At 47.9% G+C, this 26,070-nt stretch overlaps 3 protein-coding genes and 1 long non-coding RNA gene across 7 annotated transcripts in view; 2 read left to right on the top strand and 2 right to left on the bottom strand.

Annotated features, from left to right (window-relative positions):
- LOC6593035 (negative elongation factor A) overlaps positions 1-6,977 on the top strand; it is a 39,603-nt gene extending 32,626 nt beyond the window's left edge. The window contains exons 6-9 of the mRNA XM_002017676.2: positions 1,410-1,530; positions 1,641-2,279; positions 4,355-4,841; positions 6,081-6,977. Coding sequence (XP_002017712.2) covers positions 1,410-1,530; positions 1,641-2,279; positions 4,355-4,841; positions 6,081-6,777 — 1,944 coding nt within the window. The 3' untranslated portion in view covers positions 6,778-6,977. The remainder of the gene's footprint in view (positions 1-1,409; positions 1,531-1,640; positions 2,280-4,354; positions 4,842-6,080) is intronic.
- Positions 6,978-8,409: 1,432 nt separating this feature from the next.
- On the bottom strand, positions 8,410-17,972 carry LOC6593036 (transient-receptor-potential-like protein). Of its 4 annotated transcripts, none has more exons than XM_026986522.1 (14): positions 17,698-17,972; positions 16,000-16,226; positions 15,533-15,696; positions 13,314-13,551; positions 12,264-12,406; positions 11,835-12,207; positions 11,539-11,773; positions 11,137-11,410; positions 10,684-11,076; positions 10,177-10,372; positions 9,949-10,113; positions 9,650-9,872; positions 9,233-9,578; positions 8,410-9,180 (listed from the first exon to the last, which is right to left on the bottom strand). In XM_026986522.1, the coding sequence occupies exons 2-14, from the start codon at positions 16,030-16,032 to the stop codon at positions 8,559-8,561; spliced, it is 3,405 nt and encodes a 1,134-aa protein (XP_026842323.1). In that variant the 5' UTR covers positions 16,033-16,226; positions 17,698-17,972; the 3' UTR covers positions 8,410-8,558. The 4 variants fall into 4 exon arrangements, with proteins under 4 accessions (XP_026842323.1, XP_002017713.1, XP_026842321.1 ...); XM_002017677.2 differs by having other exon boundaries at positions 9,650-9,869; XM_026986520.1 differs by lacking the exon at positions 16,000-16,226.
- LOC6593037 lies at positions 14,132-14,849 on the top strand. The gene is made up of 2 exons (XM_002017678.2): positions 14,132-14,239; positions 14,314-14,849. The coding sequence occupies exons 1-2, from the start codon at positions 14,185-14,187 to the stop codon at positions 14,652-14,654; spliced, it is 396 nt and encodes a 131-aa protein (XP_002017714.1). The 5' UTR covers positions 14,132-14,184; the 3' UTR covers positions 14,655-14,849.
- Positions 17,973-23,730: 5,758 nt separating the features above from the next.
- Positions 23,731-24,541, bottom strand: LOC113565069. The gene is made up of 2 exons (XR_003408424.1): positions 24,204-24,541; positions 23,731-24,149 (listed from the first exon to the last, which is right to left on the bottom strand). It is a non-coding gene; the product is annotated as an uncharacterized LOC113565069 (long non-coding RNA).
- Positions 24,542-26,070: the final 1,529 nt, after the last annotated feature.

Here is a 26,070-nt window from a genome sequence, read left to right as displayed (position 1 = left end):
TCGCGATGCCAGTCGCCTGATTGTCATCTGACGACAGAGGCGCACGGCGCGGACAAACAAAAAGTTCATTTCATAACTTAACATTTTGAAAGCAAACTCTGTCGATTTTAATGAACTGCAAACTTTAGCTCGGCCCCGAATTTGGGAACCTCTTGGCCCCAGAAAACTTCATTCGACACTTTAAGAGTTGGCCAAAACTTTGGCGCCTGTTGCAGTTTGAGTTGGGTCAAATGCCTGCCGCATAAATTTAAAGTTTCCTCCTTTCAGGGCTCGTGCTAAGTAAATTGAAATGAGTGCGAGTCACTTTAATGCCACGAGGGTAAAACTTTTTCCGCCACATAAACAATTACACGCGAGTCGCTGAAAGCTACTTAAATTCTACTTATATATGTCCAATACGCTCGTATATATAGGACTCTGTTAAAGTGAAGTTGGGCCATGGAATGTCTCAATTTTTGGCCAAGTAAAAGACACAAACAACCACTACGGAACTGTAAAGTGGCATCCGGTGAACAGAATAGTTTTCAAGACTTTTTGCATTTGCCACGGAAGCCACTCGAGCCTGTCAAGTGCCACTCCTTCCGGCTTTTTTTTTGAGACTTGTTGAACAAGATTTTTGCATTTGTCAGGCTCGCTAGAACTTGGGCCTCCGATGTTCTGCTTTCGAATGCATTTAGCGACTCATTAGGGCGTAATCCCACCTGGGAAAATCACAAATGTGGATCGTTTGGAGTGCGGTGGAGTGGGGTGTTTTGGGGTGTGGGTCGCATTTTGAGGCTTTTTCGGACACAGGATATGCAGGCGTGTAAGTGAAACGATAAGACTTGAGCCGGACCTTGTGGTTTGTTCTGGGGATTCGTCCCAAGGGCTGAATTATTATCGTCATCGTGTTGGCTGCTGCCACTCTCCATTTTGGCATTTGGCTTTCGTCTTTTGCAATTATCAGCATGCGTCATGCTGTAGCCGGTCGCCGTCCAACCACAAGCCAAAGGACAGAGACGTTTCGTTTGTGTGTGTCCATCAGATTGGTCTGGCAAATCATGATGATGCCACAGAACCGCAACGAACATGATGGCTGGCATCAGCCGCAAACAGCTTTGTGGGCGGACCACGACTATGACATCAGTCTTCTGGGAAGGGGCGGGGCGTTGCGTTGCGGTGCTCTGCGGGCATACGTCATTCAGGCCTCCGAAGTCGCCAGGGACAGGGACAGGGACTGGGACAAGGCATACAAATTACGGGTTTTATTGATATTCCATCAAAACCGAAAACCGACTTGAAAGGCAGCCGCAATGAACACTTGCACAATCAAGGGAACAATATCCATTGCCTGATTACTATGCCACTCGGCCTTATTTTACTCCGATGAATACGGACAATTAATAAAGCCATGTCCCACCCAATTACAGGCCAATTGCAGGAGCTGCAAATACGATGCGGCCAACACGGAGACGAGTCTCAACGAGAGCTACGAATACGGGCAAGGACAGGCGGCGGCCAGGGGCAAGCTGCCCCCGGATAAGGGAGAAGGTAAGTGAAGGACTCAACGTATGCAAAGTGTACTGTCAGCTTAACAATTGGCCTGTCGTTAATCATCTTTTAACACATTCGCTCCTGTTTGCACTCCTTTCGGTCACCAGATGCCTGTCAATTGTTGCACAACTTGAATCAGCAGCAGCAGATGGCACAGCAGCAGCAGCAGCATTTTTACCAGCCACAGCAGCAGCAGCAGCAGCAGCATCCGGATGTCATGCTAATGACAACAACAACAACGGGTAGCGCAATGTTGAAATATGCACCGCAACAACAGCAGCAGCAGCAGCAACAGCAGCAGCAGCAGCAATCATCGACAGCGACTCTACCGCGGCAACATCACCAACATCTACATCCCCAGCAGCAACTGCAACAGAATTTTGTCGCCGTGCCGAGCAGCATGCTGCGGTCAATGCCTCTGACTATGCCGCCCAATTGTTATGGGCCAGCCACCGCCACGATTTACTTTCCATTTGCACCGTCTGCAGCGGGCAGTCCACAGCACTCGCAGCATCTGGTTGGGACGGCAGAGCCGGCCAACGGGCCTGGCTCTGGGCCTGGTCTTGGCCAGCAGCCGCTGGTCAAGTATCACACGATTCACTTGCAGCCTGCCTCCGCGAAGCACCGACTGCTGGCACCGGCTCGGGACGAGCCACCCATTGCGGGCCAACGGGCTGAATCAACGGTCACACTGGAGGGCATAACATTGCCACCGCCGCCTGCCTACCAAACAGCCAGCATTCATGGTGAGTATTGTTCCATTCTTATAGCTCCATGGTTTACGCTTTGCGGTTTACGGTTTACGGTTTACCTCAATATGCTTCGATACCGCCGGAATAGGCTGGAGAACGGCTAATGAGCGATAATGATAGTCGGGCGGAAAATTTGCATAAATCGAACAATGAAAACTGAATTTAATTGGATCAACAATTTGTGCCAGAGCCGTGCACATGGCAATGGAAAACCCGCAAAATGTTTTTCCTGACAGCTTTTAGCCCTAACCTGAGACCAGAAACAAACCGAACTGTAATCAATCAATCATACGCCCAGTTGTCCCCAGCAATGCTGTGCACTTTTGCCCCTCTACATATCCCTCCCTGGGCTCATTTACGCGTTCAATTATATAACAATTTGTTGCCAGCATCATCATCAGTAGCAGCAGCCACAGGAGCAGCAGCAGCAGCAGCAGCAGCAGCAGCAGCGTGTTAAAATGACAGACTTAAGCAGACATACTTTACCCACTGTGGCATTAAAAGTTTTCAACTTAAGCCGCTTGACACGCCGAGAAAAGACGGCGACAAGGACAACATGCACTTGAGGCAACTTTCGACATGTGCGACAGTTTTATTGACGATAATGATGACTTGGCACTTGGCATAAAGACGATGACGACGACAGCAGCTACGACAACAATGCCAACGACTGTAGAGTGAAGGGGGGGGGTTGTCCACGGTCTGCTCGTCTTCAGCTTGTGCGACGCATGCAAAACTCATTAAAGTTAACAGCTCTTGTTGTTGGTCCTGTTCGTGTGCCACTCGCTGCGGCACGTGACGCTGTTGGGCAAGCACTCCTCCTCGGAGAATACCGTTTAATTCCGCAACAAATTGCAGCGTGAGATTCGGCCATTTGTCAACGGAGTGTTCCATTGATTCCATTATGCATGTTAATTGTCCTCAACTGGCACCCGGACACAGATCAAAAGGGATAGCCATCCCCAGAGCACAGTGCATCCTGCCGCCCCCTCCCGACACCGACACCAGCACCCGCTGCAACAGCAACACCAACGCCAACAACGACCCTCCGTGGCAGACCACACCATTAAAGCACTGCCAAAGTTGCTGCAGCCATGCCACATGACCAAAGTCACTTTCAGGCGCCTCGTTCCATGCACTCTAATGAATCTTTGTGAGCGTACTAGTGTGGCACCCTTCCTAGCATGGTGGGTGGTGTGGGTGTGTGTGTACGTGTGGGGGCCAGAGTGCTGCGAGTGCCATCCAAGTTAAAGTAAATATTTTCAAATTGGCCATGTCCGGACCCGAGACCGCATCGCGTTTTGCCAGCGTCCTGCTGACAGATCCACAGTGAAAGATGTCCCAAGGGTTCCTTCCGTTCGTTCGCTCCTTGGTGCCAAATGGGAGCCAGGCACAGTGGTTTCCATTTCCTTGAAGGAGCAACGTGGCAATGCGGTTGTGGCAATGAATCTGCTCAGAGAGAATTTGCCAGAGAGCCTTGGAAACACAATTTTCCTTATAGCCCAGAAATTATTCCATTTGGTTGTGCGTATTTATCGAATGCATGGACTGCCATTGGAAGTTCATGCCTCCGATGATTGCCCCACTGTATGCACCGCCAGATGTTAATATAGCCTCTGACATCCTGCCTGCCACTGCCACTGCCACTACCAGCCGCTAATGAAAGTCAACGCCAAACTTTTGGCATCCAAAACCGACGGCCACATTGTTGCATTGTTCGGCGAACTTTGCAAATGCAAAGCAAATAATTTTTGTTGTGCATCCTCGTTGTGCCTCCGCTAACTGCAGCTAAGCTTGCACCATCGCATCTGCCACTCCCACTCCCACTCCCTTTCCCCACTCCCAATGCCACTCCCAATGCCACTTCCAGTGGGCGAAACTGCCGGCTAACGGGGTTAACCGTGTGTGGCAGTTGTCGGAAGTTGCTTTGCCAATTTGTGCTCCAACTTTTTGGCCAGCTTTGTGTGGAGCTTTATATATTTTGGTTAATTCTAATGATATTGTTCCCTCTGTGTGCCCCGAATCAAATTTAAATGTGTTTAATTTAGCTTTAATTGTAATCCCTGCAGCTGTGCGTCGTGGAAAGTTCGTGACCAAGCCGTTGCCGCACGAGATCAATGCTCTGATGGACTCTGGAACCGCTTCGGGAGCGGTGGATTTATCCAGCAGGCATGATTTATTGCCACATGCATTCACAACGGCAGCAACAAGCACCGCAGCAGCTGCAGCGGCGTCAGGAGCCTCCTCTCCTGCATTGTTGACCTACACGGCAGCAGCAACGGCGGCGACGAGCCCACAACTGTCAGGCGGCATTAAAACTGCCACAGGAGGTGGAGGTGGGCCCGCAACAATGTCCGATAACAGTTTTATAGCCGCAGGTGTCTGTGGCATGGCTGCACCAGCACCAGCACCAGCATCAGCAGCAGCAGGAACTGCAACAACACCATCAACAACCTCGAGTGCTGCGGGCACATTGTCGACCCTGCTCTGCTCTAGCGCCACTGGAAACGTGGACATCATGGAGGACGAGGATGAGCAGGAGCGAGAGCGCCTGAGGTATGTATCACGTGGCAGACCGCTGGTATAATGGCCACATAAATGAGTTGGTCAGAGGTTAAGTGCCGCTGTCGCCAGCCGGAAATAGGCTTTGGCTAATTCCTAAATCGCTTCTGCTGTACAAATTTAAGCACTCCTTCAAGGCCTCTCGTAGGCCGACTCTTTGCTCTGTTGCATCCACCAATCGGAAGCGAAATGTTGTGGCAAGCTGGTAATTTAATTCCGTAAACAAACTTTTCGTGTGCCAGCAACGCTTTAAATCAACACTTCAGAGCCAGAACGCGGCACGGTGCACCTCATCCCTGCTTCCGCTTCCCTTTCCGTCTCTGCGCTGTGGTGGCTGTGGGGGTGCCGAGAACCTCGGCTCGGATGATGGTGCTCTCCTTCGCTCTTTTGAGCGTGCATTTTGAGGATTTTATTTAATAACAACCAGCGGGAGGAGCGTCAGCTGGTAATTAATTTTGGCAGTGAACCTGTGCCCGCGGCATTGCAGATGCGACTACTCCAGTTTCAGCTCTGTCTGTAATTAATTGTAAGCCGAGCAGCGCACTCACTCGCACTGAAGCGGGTTAATTAATCTCGACCGGATTGGCTTACCCAGCCCCCCCCCCCGATTTGTGATGTAATTCCTATTGAATCCCGTTTGCTGTCAAATTCAAAATACATGCATGTTTACCGGCCGGAAAGGCCACAAAGCCGTCTCCCCTTCGGGTGCGCCTTCTGGCAGGAGTTGAAGTGCAGCTCGAGCAAGTGTTTGGCATAGAGGAGGCCAGACCAATAAATGTTTGGCTAAATTGATTCGAAAAAGTAAACTCCAGAGGCCGAGTGCAGCTTTTCGAGTGTTCTCTGAGACTGTTGCTTTAACAGATTATTGGATTGACAGTCAGACTGGAATCAAATTCAGTTTGGCATCCGCCCATTGAATGTGGGCTAACTTGGGCAAGTTGCTGCCAAAAATAAATGCTGATATTTTTCCAAGGAAAAGGCTACTTGTGTGGCCCTCATGGCAATACGTACACGCCGTGTGTGCCCAATGTTGCACGTATAGAGGACGTTTTATGCCTTATTGATTGGCCCCGTCCAGGCAAACGTCTTTTGCCCAGGATTCCGGCTTTTTACGGCTTGAGGATGGCTTGGGGATTGTTTTTTATACCTAATTGATTTATTTTATGGTCAGCTGCAGCGTAAAAATAATATATATATTTCCTACCATTTTTTATTTCGTTTCCTCGCCAACAGCAACTGCCCGCATGGGACGCCCTCACGGGTGCCGCTGATAGCCAGCCCCCTGAGTGTGCCCCAGGACTCGGGCGAAAGGTCTGGAGGCAGTGGGGGCAGTGGCTCGAGGGGCCTGTTGAATGCCACGGCAGCCTCGTTCCACCGCCACACGATGCAGCCACTGAACCGCAAGAAGATGCTGCTCACGCGTCGCTGCCAGCGGCATGCCACGGCCGCCCTCTACGATGGCACGGCCACCACTACGGAGACCTCCGACGACGAGGAGTACATGCAGCAGGGCAGCGGCAGCGAGCAGTTCGTGCTGCGGAAGCTGCGCTACCACAGCGAGTCCGAGGACGGGCTCGACGAGGAGACGGAGGATGAGTGCGAGGAGCGGCCACACCGGGTGCCCATTAGTCTGGTGCTGCTCATCCTCATGTGCTACATCAGTGCAGGCACCGTGATCTTCGCACTTTGGGAGGACTGGTCCCTGGTGGACGGGGCCTACTTCTGCTTCGTGACGCTCTCGACGATCGGCTACGGGGATTTCGTGCCCGCCCGCAGCTTCAACGGACCAGCGCTTCAGCTGTACGCCTGCTGCGCCTACCTCTTGCTCGGCCTCGTCCTGGTGGCCATGTCCTTTAGCATCCTCGAAACGCAGCTGATGTGGAAGTGCAGGAGGATAGCGGTGCGACTGAAGCTGGCCCGAACCGATTGAAACTGAGCTCCCACACTGGACCCAAAATGCTGCTCCAATCACTAATTAATAGCAATTCCCATGGTACTCTACCAGCTGCTTGTGCTTGAACCATTGTAGGATAAGTTTACTGTACAATTGGGCATCAACTAGCCCCGTCTCTGTGTAAATGTAAATTCGTCTGCCTAGAAAAATAATGCGTACTCGTATGTTGTCTGAGATTCAAATGAATTTTTGTAAATAAATAAATGGAATTTTGCAAATTTGGAACTGTCTTCCCTGCGCCCTCGTAGGTAACTCAATACCTTCTTGAGGACACTGCTTGCATGCGAAATAGCTATTCCGGATAGCTGGCTAGGCATTTGTCACAATATGACGCTACCTGGACATCTCTTGGACTCTTGAGGAAACAAAGTTGACAAAGTTTTCCGTATTCGGCTAGCGCCTCGGCATAATGAGTAACGTAACCTAATCACATTAACATAAAGTACTTTATTGCCCTATATTGGACCGTTTCGATGTCATAAAAAGCAAGGGCAAAATGACATTTATATTTATCTTAATTTGCCCCAAGAAACTCGAAATGTGGCATCAAGAAGGAAGAAAGAATAATAATACTCATAATACCTGCGCTTATCCCCCGTGAATGTCAGGCGAAAAGCATCAAGTTTCAAGCTAAATTTCCAACACAAACACTGGGCAAAGGGGAAAAACATTTTCTCCAGGAAAAACAATCCACCATACACACGTACTCGTAGGGCCCTCTCGAACTTGAAACGTTCATCATCTTTCCAAGGCATTGGGCGCATACAAAGTGTGTTTAGAGTGGCGCATAAATTTCAAAGTGCCACGCATCATCAAAATCAAATGCCAGCCGCAGCCACCCCAGAGCCCCAGCCCCAGCCCCAGCTCCCGATCCGTTCAGACCAAAAGTCAGTTAAGGACCTTAGCTCAGCCCCAATCCCATCACAATCCCCAAAACAACCAAGTCACAATGTCAGAGCCTGCCGAGGAAGGCGACTTGTCAGCAGCCATGGAGTGGAGGAAGATGTAGCACAAAATCAATTGATATGACATCAAATTGAATTTATAATTCTTTCACATTTTTCCCCCGAAATTCAGGGAACGTTTAGCCGGCGACTTGTTTATGTTGGTATCTCAATTGCCTTTGATGCTTCCGGCTCACGAATTTACGCACGTTTTCCCCAGAAAGCTCTGGACAGGACAAGGATAGGCCCCTAAGGCCCAAGGGTCCGCCATGTCTATTCACGCTTCATTGGGTGTATGTAAATGGCATTATCAGACATAGTCAGGGGGATTATAAACGGGGGTATACTCCAGTTTAATCGAAGATTGCAGCCGGGTATACCAATGAAGATGAAGGATCGATCCGGTTATTACCTTAAGGAATATTCAGTTAACTTCAAAATTTATATTATTATCAAATTGGTTACAAACTTGGCTCGAACTGGAAGTTAACAAGATTATTTTGATGGAGTTCCACAGTCTTTAGCTGGAACTTAAATGCATCGAAAAAGGGTATTACCTACTTCGACTGGTCCTAGTTTATTTCAGCCTATTCACGGCCATTCATGTGAATTCTGTGTGAATAAATTAGCTCCATTCGTATTGAATTACAATGAACAAGTAGCATTTCAATTGAATTTGCCTAAATAATTTTATTGTTTGCCGAGTGTACTCGTAAGTGAAGTATTTGTAGATATGTAGATTTGTGAGGCATCTGCTGGCCCCATTTGGAGGGAGACTTATCACCAGAGCCAGTGTCCGTGCCACAATCACATTTAGTTCCGTTTCATTGGCCGCTGGGGACTCGTGCTGGCAATGGAGCTAATATCGGATACATTATCCCCGCCGAGGCGCCTACTCCTCTCATCCAGATCGACCACGTGGATGTCGAAGGAGTTTGGATTGCCCGCCTGCACACCATCTGAGATATGGCCTCGCTCCTTCCGCTCCACGGAGAAGGGAGTGCGTGAGGATGTAGCCGTAGCTAAGGGTGCTGATTTCTTGAGGAGAGTGACAGCGGGAGCTGGAGCAGTTGTCCCTAGTTTGCTTGGGCACAAGGGCAGCTCTCGTGACCGATTGCTAGCCAGCTGAGAAAGGGCAGTTTTAGTAGGAGCTGCAGCTGGTGCTGGGGCTGGTGGCGGCGCTGGCAAGGACTTCCTGCTGATCTTCAGCTCGGGCGCCGTGTAAGATCTGACCTTATTGGCTGCCAAGGCCCGGGCGGCCACGGATTTCAGCGGAGGCCGCCAGGTGGGTTTGATTCTCGGACGCTCGCGTTCGCTGATCTCTTCGCTGATCTGGTTGAGCAGCTCCAGCAAGGTGCTCGACTTCTCATCCTCGAACTCGATGCGGATGGGTGACTCACGACCCGAGGAACAGCCTGGATTGAGCATGATAAGCCTGTAGGGGAACACCTTGAAATACGAGACCCACAACATATGATTAGACCCACCTTTTGGCCTCTTCGATGGCCCTGCTTAGATTTTGCAGGTTCTTGCGCTCGTTCTTGGTGCAGCGTCCGATCTGGGAGTTTGGCAACGTGCCCTGGAGCACCACGTTCCACTTGTGAGCGGTGGACTGGAGCAGCACTGTGCGCGCCACTCGCTGGAATCTCTCACGGGCCGTCTCCTTGGCTGGCCTGGAGGGTATGCTCTCGACCTTGATTTCCCGCATGTCGCCTTCGCCGTTGACATTGCAGAAAGCATCCCCGCAAGATTCCCCGCTTGTTTGAACCGGAGCCACCTGGAAGCCCTTCATCAGGCGACGCTCCCAGACCTTGATGCGTCGGGGTCGTGGTTCTGCAAAAGCTCCGCACATGAGAGATCAAAGAAGGACCCAGCAAGGCAGGGAAATCCGAGCTTCTACTTACGCCGCTCCTTTTTGTTCGCCGAGGACACGTCCATTCCGCTGTTCTCGAATATCTCCAGCATTTCATATCGCATCGTGTTGATTTCGCTCTTCACCTCGTTGATGTCATCCTCGGAGACAGGATTCTGTTCAAACTTGCGGTGCATAGCCGCCACATAGCGCCACACCAGGGAGCGCATGATGGTGTCGTACTTGTTGAACTCCTCCTGCTCCTGTCGCTTCTGCTGGGAGGGGGGCCAAGAAATCGAAAATCGAATCAGAATGTGCATCGCAGCCACTGAAAGCCATTCCAAGAACTACCTTTGAGCGCTGCCGATCGATGGCCTTGCTGGACTTGCGAAACAGCCTAATGAGCCACTTCACCGAGGGCAGCACATTGAAGGGCGGCGGCAGGGTGGCGCTGTCCTCGAAATAGCTCATCCACAGCTTGGTGCGGGCGAACTTCCACTCGGTGTCCGAGTGCTCCTGCAAACACCAGACCAAACTATGCTGAACGGGATGCGGAGTGGGAGCGGCGCAGCTACTTACATCAATCATGGCATACGAATTGGACATCATGGCGATGAGCAGATTCAGGAGCACAATCACATTGATGACGCTATACGAGCCGAACATGAGGAGGCCCCAGAAGCGGGTGTAGGACTTGATGCCGCTCAGCTCGAAGTCGTCCAGGCCCACCATGCCAAAGCTGGCCCAGAACAAGGACTGCGAGGACTCGAACAGGCTGACACATGAAACGAAAGGAAAGGTAGGACGTTGAGAAAGCGGTAGTAGACTATGGGATGCTCACGAAACAGGGATCTTAAACGAAGAGGAGAAGAGAAAACAATGATGATAGGGAAGATTAAGAGTATTTAAAAATAGTTTCGATTGGTCTTATAGCCTCTGAAATTCAGGAGTAATGTGGTAATTCCATCTTCCTGTTGCATGAAACCGATGTACTCTTGGCCACGAAGAGTACCGACCATAATTAGCTGAATGAATGGACAAGCGTATGAAGGCTGGCCGGCTAATTGGCTTGGTGACTGGACTTACTTGCCAAAGCGGCGCCACTTCATGCAGGAGTCGCCGTGAGAGCCCCAGTCCGCCTCGCCGCCCGGCAGGACATAGCACTTGCTCTTCTCCAGGGCCGCAAAGTACCAGAGCAGCTGATTGAGGCCACAGGCGAAGGCAAACAGCACCAGGGAGTAGATGAAGAAGAACTTGACAATGTCGATGACCATGCGGCCCAGCGAGATCTGCAGCGGGCCCAAATGGGGATTGATGCTGAACAGGTGCACCAGCTTCAGGGCGGAGAAGACATTGGCGGCGGCAAAGAGGCCCTCGGCTATGAGCTGCGGATCGAAGTCGTGCCACTTCTCGCGCGGAATGTACGCCATCTGTGGATCCCTGGCTATTTCCGTGGCCTGCTGGATGTAGGCGAAGGCCCTGCGAGTGAAATCAAAGCAGTTAGCTAAATTGGGAAGTTCTGGGCGGACTGGGACTCACCTCAGACACATGACACTCACATAGAGGGTGTTGCGTAGGAAGTCGATAAAGTTCCACATGTTGCGAAGGTAGTTCTTCATGCCCACAGCGAATATCTCCTGCACTTCCTCCCACATAAAACCCGCCACGTATAGGACCACGACCAGTTCCAGCTTGCTGGGCACCTGACCCCGCTGACGCAGCTCCTGCTCCACCAGATCCGCCTTCATCCGCGTCGTGCCGAAGATGCGCACAAAGTCATCGTCCGCTCTCTGCGAGACCAGGATGAGGATGACTGAAAGGCAAACAGCAATGAGCGAGCGTCCAGGCCAATGAATCTATATTAATTTTAGCTCCTGCTGTTTGCTTTGGACAATTGCCAGGGCCAGGGCCAGGGCCAGGACGCACAATCGAAGTACTCACAAAGAAAGAACAAATACGAGGAGGCATGGATGAGAAACTTCATAAATGGCTTCCGCATCAGCCGTCCCGTCCGGCAGTTGGGGGCAAACATGTAGATAAAACAGTACACAGGAAAGAGCACGGCCACCTGTGCGATGCAGATGATTTTATCCACGATGCTCTTGCGCCGGAACCCTGGCAACCCGTCGTACCAAATGGAGGAGAGCAATTGCTGGATATTTGAGTGGGCCACAAACTGCCAAAGGGAACAAAGAAGGTTAGTGCTCACCCAATCTGCAAACTGTATAGCGACCAACCTTCTTCTGCTTGTAGGATATGGCCTGGACGAGACGTGTCAGACTCATGCGGTCCCCTGGCTCGTAGCTGGACATCTGCGGATCGTAGTTGAGGATGATGGCCAGCTCGTTGGAGGTACGCGTCTGGTCAAGCAGATCCACCGCAAAGTTCTGGCACTGCCGCCGCAGCTCCATGTACTCCGCCTTGCACTCCTGCTCTGTCAGCGCTAGGTTCCGCAGATCCCAGGAGAGCTGAAAGGCGGTCAGGATGGGATCGTTAGAGGTGAGGCAGATCAGCGAGGGGCTGCACAGGGCCCGATATATGTTGACCCGCGACAGGGAGTGCCTCAGCGAGTCCTCGCCCATGAGGCGCATGCACTCCTCACAGCCACAACTATTGGGAGGACAAAAATGTTATACACAATCCCACAGAAAGTGCCTCTAACGTACCGAATGTCGTGGGGCACTGGCACAGCCGCTCCCCGATCCAAGAGAATGCGCAGTATCTCAAAGTTGTTCTTGTGAGCCGCCAGCATCAGGGGCGTGATATCCGGGGCAAACATAGCCGTATTGATGTCCACCTTCTGCCAGCTCTGCGGTGAGAAATGGTTGCTAAGTGGTTAGATCGCAAGGTATCCATTCTTGCAGAGAAATCAAGTTTTTTTTTGGTTCAGAGAATATAGTGTGACCTTCTTTTAGAATAGTTCTAGGGTTGTCATATTCCCCAAAAGACATAATTAATATGGCGGTTATTTCAAACATTTTGAAGAATATCAATTAGGTTTATCAGAATCAGAAATATCAACGTAAAGATTAGGAACAGATATAATACGACAATAGATGTTTGGGATAGAACTATATAATACAATTATATTGTAGATGATTTCGGAAATGATTCATAATCTGCGCCGCACTGTTCTGATCAAAACATCCTTTCCATGGGTATAAACAACAGGAAATGAAATTATCAAATTGCTCATCTCCATTGAGACTGTCAATTTCAATCAGAAACGAAACTCTCGATTTCTGCGTAAGTCCCTGGACAACAACTGTTGTTGAGAAACTTCCGAGAACTGTCGAGTCGTGTCGCTTCATTTGAGGATGGCATTAAGCCTGTTAAACGTTTTATTGCATATGCGTTACAACAGTAATTTTCACGCTCCAATAGCGCCCAATGGTTGCCTAATGAAGCGTGCTCGTGTGCATAAATATGAGCCGGCAGAACCAGGACTTGGGGGCCCAGACAACTCCATTTGGATGGAGCATAAACGAAAAGGAGGCGGCAGTGGGAGCCATTGGCCGCTTATCGTGCACTCCCAATCACTTGAGCCTGGAGAAGATGTCGGTACGTGATCCGAGTGTGGGTCGGCGACACACGGAAACTGATTAAAATCGTGTTAGCCCCGTTTTACTGTGCCTAAGCTGGCACCCACTCTGGCTAGGGGTCCCGTTCCGACCGCAAATTAGCTGAGCACAGCAGTCGAGCAGGGGATGACTTACATATTGCTCGCCCTCCTTGTAGATGAGCTCCTCGTGCTCGAGCAGCAACTCCACGGCCTCGACAAACTCCGCATTGATGGCATGCAGCAGGGCGTCCTTTGTCTCCACTCCCATGACGACGAGCAGTTCCACCATCTCGAGATTCTCGTTGTCGATGGCCAGAGTGAGGGCTCTCCGGCCCAGTGGATCCATGCAGTTGATGTTGATGTGGTGATGGCGCAGCGCCTTCTGAAGGATTCTGAATGAGAATAGATATCCCGTTTTCAGTTATTGAAAATTACATTGAAGGGGGAGGGGAGTGGCTAATAAAGGAAATTTCGGCCTCCTGCCAAAATAAATATGGAAAAAACCTCTTCCTCTTTTTTCGCTTCCCACCATTTTTAAATTTTTTTTCTTTTCGTTGCAAAGTTGAAGCCAAAATTTCTAATTAGCACGGCCCTGAGGCTGAGCTCTCGACATTGGTCCAGGAACAAAAATAAACTTTGCCAATCAATGGAGTACCAAAAAATCAGCTCAGTTCCCATCAGCTCTGGGCGGGCCCCAGGGCAAAGAACCAGCGAAGGAATCGATATGGGTATGTGGAAATTCAGTCCCTCCCATTTCCATTCAAAGTTTGCCGCCGACACTGTTGGCAGAGACCATTTTTCCGAAATCGAAATCGAAGTTAGCCACGATTCTGGACTGTCAAAATTTGAGTCTACCCTTCAGCCTGTGGAGACGAAAATTTTCAGTTTACGTTCGTTTGTCAACATAAATTGTTGTAAAAAATTCAGAGGAACTAAAAAAGAAAATTAATTTCTACGAAATTAAAAAAAAAAACACCCTTTTGCGATTAAATTAGTTGTAAAACATTTTTCCAAATTGACTTAAGATGGAAGTGGACGAGGGTAAAGAACTAGTCATTAGGATGACCCAGAAGAACAAGGGTAAGCTACAGGCAAGGACAGCAGTGGGTGCCCAGGCTCGCCTCACCCACAGTCTCATCTTCCATTCCAAACAGAGACGCAGACCTCGACCGCGAAGCCGGGCCCCATCAACTGGCTCCCCCAGGTAGCAGCCTATCCGACTGTGAGTCCGCGCCACACTGCTCAGCCCTTGGGGCCTATCCAGGCATTCATGCCCCGTCAATCATCGTCGTCGAGCCAGTTTTACATGCACCGCGAGCAGGAGCTCTACCGCCGGGCCTGCTACTTGAAGGGACTCCGTCTGGGATGCTTGCAGCTGCGCGAGCACTTTTTGACGGGGCCATCCGATAAGGAGGAACTTCCGCCATCCTACCGCTACACTCTAGAGGAGATGAAGAGCCTCAATCCCTATCGTTTAGACAATTACGAAAATTAAACCGATACTCGACATCTCCATACAGAAGCACACCACAACCACACAGCCATACCACGCTTGACCAGAGATCAGCGCACCACAGCACACGTATGCTGGCACTACACACAGCAAACTTTGCTATTTCGCTGTCAACCAATGCCAAATAGAAAATGCATAGTTTCCCTTTCGATTAAATAATAATAATAATAATAATAATGACAACCAATTCAATTAATCGATAGGAATCTGAGTGTGGCAGCCCTGGCTGACAGGAGCACAACAAATATTTTCACACGCTTCTCGTTTTTTAGTTTTTTATTGAATTGAATAATATGCGATTCTCGGACCTTCATAAAGGTGTGGGGATCTGCATCTGGAGGTAGACCCTGAAGTAGGAGCAACGAAAATTGACCAGGACGAGGGCTTCCAGGAGTACGTTCCCAGAGGCTGGCCCATCAAGTAGAGAGGATCACGCCTTTAAAATAACATTCATTGAATACATTGGGAGAAACGACATTAATTGTGAATGTAATAATGCTGTAAACGAACAAGCGTACATACTTATGAATGCATGTATGTACATATGTGCTGGAACCCCATAGTATTACTTTTTAAGTGGCATGTAACATACAAGTTAGGTAACCGTTTGAGGCCCTCAGGCAGGCGGCTATGCAAATAATTGAAGCCACCCCGCTATGCCTCAGCGGCAGCAATTGATGCGATTTATGTTGCCCCACTCACATGGCCCGCCCTGCCCGGTCGACACCTGTTATACCCACGGCAAGAGCAGCTATCGAGCGGGCGATACCTCCCATGGAGAATAGCGGTTTGAAAGAGAGAAAACGGGGCTAATATTCCTATGGAATACCCTGTAGGAGGCATAAAAGCGAGCTGCTCACCTGCGTACATTCGGCATATCGCCGCGCTCCACAGCCAGCAGGAATTTCTTCTCCTCAAGCAGCAAAGGTTGCGGTAATCCCAGTGGAATACAGCAGCCGCCCACCATTGTTGTGGGGGCTGGAGTGCGGCTGCTCCCACTGCGTGTGGCGCCTCCAGACGATACCTGGCATATTTTAAACAGATACAGGTGTGAGTGCGGAGGGTAAGTAGGGTAGGTGCTGTTCGTGTGCGTGCGTGCAAACGGAATTGCAAATAAATAAAAAATAAACACACTTGTACAAGAAAATTAAGTGCAAAGTGGCGGCTGCTCGGCGGCTGATTGTCTCTGGCTCGAGAGTCGGCCGACTAAATGGCATGGAAATGAAATGCGCCATTTCCGACATTTAAGCTTAGCGCCTACTAATGCCAAGGCGACTTTAAAAGGCGACTGGCAGGCAGTAGTATTTGATCTGCTGCTGGTACTTACACCTGTCGGCAGCTTCTTCTTCATTCGACCCATGCTGGATCGGTCTCTCTGTCTTTCTTTCTGTGTGATTTTTGGCTTATAATTCACTTAACAAAAAGCTGATTGTAATTAATATTCCATACGGTGCATGTGTGCAGCCTGAATGTTTTCTGTCGTCGGCAAAGTTCCAGATCCGAGACTGCAGCTCCAGCCAAATGTCAGGGGGCTTACCACACAGCCATTCAGAGCTAAATACATATATTTAAATACACAATGGCTAAGCCAAAAAACTCCAGCACTAAGCCCCGGCAAATGCAACTTTCAAGTTGATTTTGCCTTTATAGTTATGTCCGACTGTGTCGGGCATGTGTGTGTGTCCCTGTCCGAGGGTTTTTGTCTTGGTTTATGGTTTCTGGTTTCTGGTTGCTGGCAAAAAGTTTCGATTTAAGCTGTTTATAATGTTTTTCTCGTTGGCCGCCTCGACTAAGCCCTTTTTGAGTTCGGCACTGCAACTTTTCAGGAATTTGCAAACTTAATTACAAAACTCTCCGGATCAGATCGGACTCCGCACTCGTCGTGCCCCCGACAGCATCAATCGCGGAACTACTCGGAAGAGCAAACATCAGAATGTATTTCAGCTAAGAACTTATTTCACTCATTTCCAGAAGAGGTACACACAAATTATTATTATTTTTCCTACAAGCGGAATTATTTTCATTTGCTTTCATTGAAATTTTCTCACTCTCGACGATTTTCTCTTGCATTTCCCGCTGCTGTAATTTTTATTGATATTTCTTTTGGCTTTCATTTGATTGTTTACAGCCCCTTCAATCGGTTGGCCATTAGAAATAATTTCTATAATTCATTGTCGGATTTTCCCCCACTTCCTGTTCCCTCCTGCCATCTCGCGATCACAGCGAAATGAATGTTTAATGAGGCTTTTTCCGTCAGAGCGAAAATAAAGTGTTTCCAATGCCGCAATCGGAAAAAATGCCATTCGCACTACATGTTTTTGCTTTAAAATGTTCAGACGCATTTAAAAGTGCTTGTAGTCCGGTCCGCATAAAAAATACGCATACGCGTTGCATATTCCGCCGGACTTAAGGCAGCAGGAAAAAAGCACTGACCCGTCCCGACCCGACCCGACCCGATCGAGAGGGCTGTGGCACAAAAACACTTCCCTTCCTGTGCGGTCTACCATTGTGTACAGCGGACAAAGAGGGAATTGTTTAATTAACTTGATAGAAATATAAGTGCGTAGGGTGGCGTTTGGCGCTTAACAGATAAATACGAGTATACATTTATATTCGGACATAAAAGTGTCGCCATAAATTTGGTTTTATCATGCCAGTTGATGGAAGGAAGGGTAGGAAAAAATACACAGCGTTTAAATTTGGATTAATAGTGGTTCGCTTTTAAGGATATATAAATACAGATGTGTCAGATCCGTTGAGGCAGAGTGTTGAGTGGAAATTTACTAATAAAGAAATACAAAAAATAAACTAATATCTGGAGACTAAGTGCTAATCTTGATTGTGGCCAAGTTCCACGGACAACTCTCAGTGGGAGGAAGCCCTGGCCTAACTTTGCAACCATTCCCGAACGGAAGGAGCACAATGAATGCCACTGTCACCTCTCCCCCCCAGATCCTATCCTTCGGGCAGTGCGATATAGCCACATAATTCAGTTGGCTTCTCGGACTGCTCTTAAGCCACTTACTTCTTGCATTCCAGCGCATAAAAACGTGTGCAATTGTTCAGCACGGTCGTACAATGGACGCTGGGGTTTCATACGTAGGAGTATACGAATGTGCCGCGGCTTAGTCAGGGTACTCTGAATATGAATTTATATATTTTATAACAATCGCTCGTTGCGTACGTTCAGGCAAAGCGCACTGCTCGTTCTTTATGCTCTTTGTGTACGAGTGTAATATTTTGTATTAGTATTCCATTTTTGGGGACGAACACGGCGGGGCACAGCGCGACAATGTCGAGACGGGAACCGCTACCGAGAACGTGCCACTTGCGGAATTCACACGCTGCAACTGCCACATGGAAATTTATACCTTTCCCGAGGGCCAGGCCGGGCAGCGGCGTTGTGGCTAATTTAATTAGACTAAAACGTCAAATATTTGTCAGCGCATGGATACACCTGGAGGTTGTCCACACCAGTAGCAGGCCAGCCCCCTGTCCGCTGTTTTTATGAATTGCAGAACTGTTCAACAGTCGTCGCTGCCCCTTGTTGGGGGTCGCATGGCTATCAACAAGTTTTTGCCTTTTGGTGGCATGGCTCTCTAAGGGGATTAGGACCCAAACATGTGGAAAGTTGCGGTCAATGACTAGGACAGGGGCGCGCGACTGTTGCCAATTGAATTATAACTAATTTTGCTGTGATTTGATTTGTGCTGCGTTGTCCATAAATTTCATTTTGTTCCCCCATCTAATGTTTATAATTTAATTTTGAAAAATACAATGTTTTTAGTTTTATATAAATTTGTTTTCGTGCCACACTGTTTTTGTTTCCTATTGCATTTTGCCCAATTTGATTTGAAAAATACTTTACGCCGCAGTGCACTGTTGAAAAAACCTATAATGACATCATAGGTTTTCACTTTATGGTCCCTTAAATTCTCATTACTAATTTACTCTGTATTAGAGTCATTTGCCAAATATTAATAGAAGTATGTGTTTTTTTTTATTTTACATGATTTCATTTAGTGTTTTTAATTAATTTCTTTGCATTTTATTTGTCATATCTACTGCCAAAAACTTTTGATTTGCCACAAACTTTCAATTTGGGTTTCATTCGCACATTTCACTGGACTGCACTGCTCCGAGTCCATTTGTAAATTGCTGGACAGAGCACACAGCCGGTGGGTGTGGCTCGTATGCGTTTATGTCTCTGGCAGAGTGCGCCGCTTGACAGGCGTAAACAGTACCAGCAACAGGACCAAAAGCCAGACCACCACCAACATAAGCTAAACAAAACGTAAGCTCTGTCTGCATCCGGTATGAGCAGTAAAAACAAGCCAAATTAAATCAAAAATCTCAAACTGGATTTTGATGAGATATTCGTACAAAGAAACAGGACCAAACGACGGAAGGGGAATGGCAGGGGTAAGAGCGAACAATCGGAGCAGCTACCAGCGTCATATGGAGTCGGGGTTGGGGCAGGAGCTTCGCATGACTGCACGAAAACATGGAAAGCCAAACAAACAAATATCTGCAGTGGCGCTGGTGCGGGTGCGGTGCCAGACTTTCCTGCCACAGGCCAACTCATTTAGTGGCAGGTGGGTTGCCATGACTGTGTCTTTTATCAAACTGCATGTGGTTGCCAAAGCGATGGACCTCAGGTGGAGAGGAGGAATGGATCTGGAAAAAGATACTCGTAAATGTGTGTTGGAATGGCATTGTTTGCCCTAAAAGTCGCGGCTGGCTCCCGCGATGCTCTGGCTGCGGTGGAACACTGGATTTTCCTCTCCTGTATAGTATCTCTTCAGGCCAAGAACAGAATGTTTGCCACGTGGCTGTCTAGAGTGTTTTTGTGTGTGTGTGTGTGTGTGTGTGTGTTTGTCTGTGGAATTCCCTTATGCAAACATAATCAGACAGACAGACAGTAAGTAGCATAGTTACACGCACGCTCGCACACTCTCCGCCTTGTAGTATTATCCAGGAACAGGAGTAGCAGCAGAAGCAGCAGGATAATATGATACATTTCCATAATTCACCCAGCAGTTCGCCAAGCGGTCTGCTGCAGTTGCTCCAAAGCACAGCAGCAGTGTGTGCCAAATAAAATTGCATTCAATATTTCTTCCCGTTTTGCTCTCCTTGTTGATGAGATTTTTTCCCCTGGCACGAGGCTGCTGCATCGCCGCGCTAAAATTGTTTTCCTTGCATTATATTCATGGCTCCGCTGCTGTCTGCTTTCTGCTGCACTGCCGCACTGGCCTTAAACTGTGTGCTGCTTCTATTATTTCAAGTATGCTGCCGCAGAATATTGGTCCTGAGAAGGAGAAACGCAGACGAATATCATATGGAAATACCATTTTCACGCCATAAAAGGTTGTGGTTCTGGTCTTTACATTCATTTAATTATATATGAAAACTGTTTAACCATTCCAATTGAAATCATCCATCCTTCAATTTGTTGTGCAAAGCAATCCTTATAAAATGTTGCATTCCATATTAAACGCTCCCGCCGAAAGTATGCAATGCCCTTTGGCAGAACTATTTAACGGCAATCCATTCTTTGCTGCATACTTTTGTGCGTCGTTTCCGCTTTATCTCGCTCGCTCTAGTGCTCTCACTCTCCTTGTTCACTCTGCCTCTCATATATTCCGTACGCCATGCCAACCAAGGCCCGTGCGTGGGAGTGTGGGTGGGAATTACGTCATCAACTGGCATGTGGGCAATCTTTAAATATTTATTTCTCCCTGTTTGCGTACACAGCAGCCGGGACAAGATAGCATGCCAATACATTGAGCCGTTTTCCCTTTAAACAATGCGAAATTTTCATCAATGAAATGCTTGGACCGCCTTTTAGTTAAATCGAAACAAAGAAACAAAGCTGTGTTGGTGTCTGTGTTGGCGCAATCCCTACCAACCGCAGCCACAACAGGCCAAAACTGGGGCAGGAAGGAGAACAGGAGCAGAAGGAGCAGCAGCATCAAACAGCAATCCTTGCGGTAAAATAAATTTTGTGCAACTCATGACAGCTCCAGCAGCGCAGCTGGGTCTGAGGTGTCCGGGAGAGCTGTGGGACCAGTGGATGGGAGCGGAGCGTACGTGCCGAGATACAAAACTTGCCAAAAGGATTAGGAAGTCGAGGGCACAGGATGTAACCCCACCTCAGAGACCATCCTGCGACGCACGTTCCAACCTCTCAAAGGGTTTAAAAGGCAATCAAATTTAATTGTTTTGCGGTTAGCCGCAACAGTACTTTATCTTCTCCATCTTCTCCACAAGTCTGTCCCGCTGCCTGGTCAGCCTTTCACAGTTGAAATGTCAAAGAAGCTGAGCAGAAATACATGTTTGTGTATTTTTAAATTTGATGATAGACGAGTGCCCAGCTGCCGCACAGAAATGTCAATTAAATGTATTTACAAGTGGCGGAACAACACTCACTACACTGACGCCATGAAATCAGGTCCAATCGGATCCAAATTGGCCAGAGTCTGGGTATAAATAGGACTCACCTGTGCATTTGTTTACGCGACCAGTCAGTTAGACGTAAACAAGTCTCGCCGGAAGTGGGCCAAACATCGGTCTCAGCACCATCTAATCAGCATGAATGTTCATGTATTTGTTTAGGAGAGGCACCAGTCTTCGGTCTTCAACTGTTTAATCATCGCATCTCATCAGCGCCATTGTCATTGCTCCACTTTGACACAAGTTCAAGCGGCAAGGCCTGCGACTATAAATTCTCACTTTCCGCCACTCTCTAACATTGATCTCCGGTTGTCAACGAGCCGTGTAAAGGCCAAATTCCGCTTATTTTTAATAATAAATAAAAACCATCTCCACGCAGAGATATATGTACATATGTACATACTTGTGCATACATATATTTGGGAAATGTCATAAAATGTGGCGCCAGCCACGGCAGAAGCGACAGTCAACGACATCGCAACGACCTTAGAAGCAGCTTCGACATATCAAGCCAAGTCAGAAAAGAGCCAGAAATACTTACCACATAGCGGATAATTAAGGCGAACTATGTTTTGTACGAATTAAATAATTTATACCGCCATTTGTCTACGCATTCTGCATATTTTCCATTAATGACCCAGAAAATAGAACTGCCTCAAGCTCAAGCAGCTGAAAAATGGAATGTCTAAAAGCACAGAGATGAAAGGCAAGCTAATTGATTTGGAAGGATGGCTAAATGCTAGACTGCTCGATCGCAGCTAGCGATCCGCGATTGTTCTGTCTGTGTGTGGGTGGAATGTGCAGAGCAAGGTCGATAGCTACAAGAGAAAGCGGATTCCCAGTGGGAAATCGAATCATATAGACAATGTCTGCATATGTTTATTAAAGGATCGATGCGGTATCCTACTTTATCAGTTGTTACAAGATCAAGTACCTCGATCTACAAGATCCATCACCACTGTAAGGCCACCAACTACTGTGCCATTTCTCTTAATAGAAACACGGCATTTGTTCAAACCTCTGTTGATAAATATTGACCAGCTTTCAGTGTTCAGCTCAACATTCTTCACGTAGTATTCACCCTTTCGGAACGGACACTTGTCGTCGCCTTTGGGCACGTTCGAGTCAAGCAGGGATGGCTCGAAATACGACGCAAAAATGTTCTTCATAAAGTGGCAGGGCTTGTGGCGCAAACTGATATTGTTTGGTGTCCAATTTCCGTTCTTTAATATCCAGATATCTATCCATATTTCATAGTCCTCGTCGAGATCAACATGGTGGATTATCGTTCCATTTACGAACCGATGGCGTCCCACCAGCTTTAGGTTATATTCAAATAATGTTTCTTCGTCTCCATGAACGGTCTCCATCGACTCGAACTTCCCTTTGTAGGGGCTTTGTGCTGTAAAGTACTGGCAGGCAATAGGGCTTAGCTTCGTATTTATATGTTATAAATTATAAATATTTATCTACCAATGTAGGCAAGAGCACAAGAGCCTGTAGCCAGAACGAGAACATCTTTTGATAGGTTTGAAAATAATGATCTACAACTTTCAATACTTTCGGTGTCTCTTTTTATACAAATCTCCACGGGGAACTAAGGTAGCATGTTCTGCGCTCATTAACATGGTTTTTGTGTATCACATCTGATAGATTCTAGATTAAAATTGATGGTATCGGAGTAATGGTGTGACTGTACTTACAACCCGACATTTGATTTAGAAAACAAACCCGGATATAGTGCTCCGAACCAAATTGTTGCGCATTATTTATTCCCTGTAGCTAAAGAGAAGAGCAGGGTCAGGCAGATATTTTTGAAAAACAAATACTCTTGGGACTTAAGTATTAGTTTGGATATATAAAACGCACTGATGAACATTTACAAGGCTCTAGTCATTTTTTGTATCATTATTTATCATCATATTTAGATTACAATTTTAATTGCCGTAAAAAGAGTAGTTTTTCGATCATGTCATCAGGTTTAGATTAAAATTATAATTGTGCTCTCCCTCTGGCCAGCAACAACCTGTGGCAATAACCCCGAGCTCTTTGCTCGCCTGCCTGCCTGCCTGCCTCTCCTCACGTACGTCCACCGCCACTCCCATTAGCTCCCACATTCCCAGCAAATTGGGGCTAATGGACCAATGCTGTGTTGCAGTTGGAATGGAATGAGGCTGTATGCCGGTCCTGGCTGCTGATGCTGCTGTCTGCTGGCTTCTGGCCTCTGCCGGCCGGACAACATGGTTTATTATTAGCCCGCAAAGAAGTTTAGCGAGATAAACACACAGACTTCATGTTGCGCCTGCAGCCGTAGTAAAACTCGGCGGAAAACGGGAAAAATAATTTCGAAAATTGTGCTCGGAGGCAACAAAACGTAACGAAAATAGCGCACAACGAGGCGTTGTCAGAGGCGGACAATGCCGAGAGCCCAAAGTTTTCCCCGAAACTTGATTGAAATTGAAAAATATTTTCGAACGTGCCGAAACAGTTGCGCGTGCAATGAGCGAGCGGAGAGACGGGTCGAGTCGGATCGGGCATCGTGCATCGCGCATCAGACATCGGAGTGCCACAATTTGTCAAAATATTCCCCCGAAAAAACTGGGAATTCGCAGTGATGTGTAAACATTTATAAGGTGAAAAGCGTGCAAACAGAGCCAAAAATAAAAAAATAATAGTTTCAAACAATACAAAATTCAGCAGCAGACGGGGGAGGGCTAAACGATTCCGTGAACACTAAATAACAAACAGACTTTGCGTCCCACCAGAGACAGTGGATGATCTGGGGGTACAGCCCATTCCTGAATGCAGCTGCCACCGGCGTGGCAAGGTGTGCAGGCGGAAGAGCAACAACAATAGTCCCGGCAACAGCAACAGCAACAGCCACAGCGACAGCAATGAAAACGACAACCAAAGCAACTGCAAATCAAACGAAACAAAGCAAAACATTTATCTCTAACAATTAACAGCACTTTGGATGCCCTTTCCAGAGCAGAGCATATAGGATTCTTTTGGGGACTCTGTAAACTAAAATAAGAATGATTCAGGATTAGTCCTTTGGGGTATTGCAACAGCACTTACACTTGGTATTCCTAACAGAACATATGGTATGTGTATTTTCCTCAACTGCAGTCAAAAGTTGATGCAGCTCGAGTTAGGGCACAATCTAAAAACAAAACGTGCCTGCCGCCATTTTCCATTGGAGTGAATAACGCACGCGAAGAGACCGCCAGCAGCGTTAGGCGCATTTATAGGATTTGCATTATTCGAGGCAAAGCCGTGAGCGGAAGCGGTCAACGGGCGCCGTGACATCAAAGCAGACAGCACTTGGGAGCCAGTCCAGTTGCAGGTGGAAGTACAGGTCCAGCATAGCCATTCAGTCCCTGCCCAAAATCAAAACGCAGCTTAGTTCGGCAGCCAGTCTGTTTTCTTTGGACTCTGGCTGAAAACTTTAAAGCCAGCCTTGGTTCGGGAATGGACTTGCATGGGATGCGATGGTAAGGGAAGGTGGTTTACACCGAATCCGGCGCCAGACCACACCATTGTCGGGGCACGTTCGCATCAAGTGGCACTGCCCTGGGGGGCCTGGCCTGGGAGGCGTTTTGTTTATTTGCTTTTGCTGCCTGCTGGCTTAACGTGCGGCAGCTGACCAGCGGAGGGGGAATTAAGTGGACCGAGGATAGTAGAATAGGTGGAGTGGCAAGTTGTATGGCTGCAGCTGCCAGCGGCGCGTATAAGTAATTTTATGGCCAAGGCTTCGGTTTGTACGTTTTCGGCATTTTTAAAGCCATTTAAGTTCTGCCCCCGCCACACTCCATCCGCAGACCAATTAGACAGTCAGGCTGACTGCCCGACAGCCAAATCAGTGCACCCCTCTCGGAACCTTCTTCTTATGCGGTTCTGCCCATGACGCATGGCCTTTTATAACGTCTTTGTCGTTGTCGTCGCGTCCGGCTGTTAGACTCTCTTCCGTTTGATAAGATACGGCTCAGCGAACACGGCCACGAGCGTGGAGCGGAGGAGGCGTGTCTGCTTATCGGATACGCGGTGCCGGTAACCCATATAAAAATAGAAGAGAGTAATTTAATAACCAGTGTTTGCCTAGCAAGTATTTTTAGTTCGCACATTTCCTGAATTTATACACTTGTTTCTGGAATGCTTTTGAGATTAGACAGAGATCAGGGAATGCGAGAGCAAATAGATTTATTAGGTAAGATTTATAATGGTTCCGAGTGTAAGTTGAATGGAAGTGCTAGGATCTTGATGCGGTTCAATTGACTGAGAGAGAATCGAATGACTTCTTCTAAGAATTCAGTTGGAAATAAATTTAAACGGGAACTTTCCCCTGTTTGGAACATATAATTCCAACTCGTTTGCCAGACTTGCACCCAACGATAGGCTTTGTTTTTCTCTAATACGATTTACGAGTATTTCCCTTCATATCAGTCAAGTCCCAGTTTCAGCGATGGTCCACTATGTGATTGTGTGATGCAACGAGCAGTTAATCGCCGCATGGCCCCGTGACTGGCCGAGAGAACAGACTGAGGTCCTAGCCAAAAACGTGACACAATCGGTGCGGCAACAAGTTGCGAAAAAGTGACAGACTGTGAATAGGAAGAAGCGACCATAATATGGCAGGGAATACGGCACCAATAGATCTGCATACATACGAGTACGTAGTGCATATACTCGTATTGGTGCTGGCTGTTGCCAAAAGCGAGGCGGGATAGAAAACTACATTGAATGTGCTAAACGACGGCGGGGAAAATGATTTTCACTCGCTTGCAAACACATGCCGAAAGCTGAGCGGAAAACCAGAGAGAAAACATATAGATGGTGGAGCAAACAAATTGCTTTGCCATTTATTTTTATACAAACCAAAAGAGAACAGACAAAACACAGATACTCGTGCAAGTGCATACAGCTTTTGGAAGCGGAATCGAGTAAA

The sequence above is a fragment of the Drosophila persimilis genome, unplaced genomic scaffold (genome assembly GCF_003286085.1).
Source record: "Drosophila persimilis strain 14011-0111.01,24,50 unplaced genomic scaffold, DperRS2 tig00000002-arrow-pilon, whole genome shotgun sequence".
NCBI classification, from domain to species: Eukaryota; Metazoa; Arthropoda; class Insecta; order Diptera; family Drosophilidae; genus Drosophila; species Drosophila persimilis.
This window is presented reverse-complemented; position numbering and strand designations above follow the sequence as displayed.

Coding starts and splice junctions, on each gene's coding strand:
- LOC6593037 (XM_002017678.2), top strand. CDS start 14,185: ATGGAAGTGGACGAGGGTAAAGAACTAGTCATTAGGATGACCCAGAAG. Junction 14,240..14,313: donor GATGACCCAGAAGAACAAGG/GTAAGCTACAGG, acceptor CATTCCAAACAG/AGACGCAGACCTCGACCGCG.
- LOC6593036 (XM_026986520.1), bottom strand. CDS start 17,769: ATGAAACCCCAGCGTCCATTGTACGACCGTGCTGAACAATTGCACACG. Junction 12,407..13,313: donor ACAAGGAGGGCGAGCAATAT/GTAAGTCATCCC, acceptor TTCTCACCGCAG/AGCTGGCAGAAGGTGGACAT. Junction 9,579..9,649: donor GGCGAACAAAAAGGAGCGGC/GTAAGTAGAAGC, acceptor GAGCTTTTGCAG/AACCACGACCCCGACGCATC.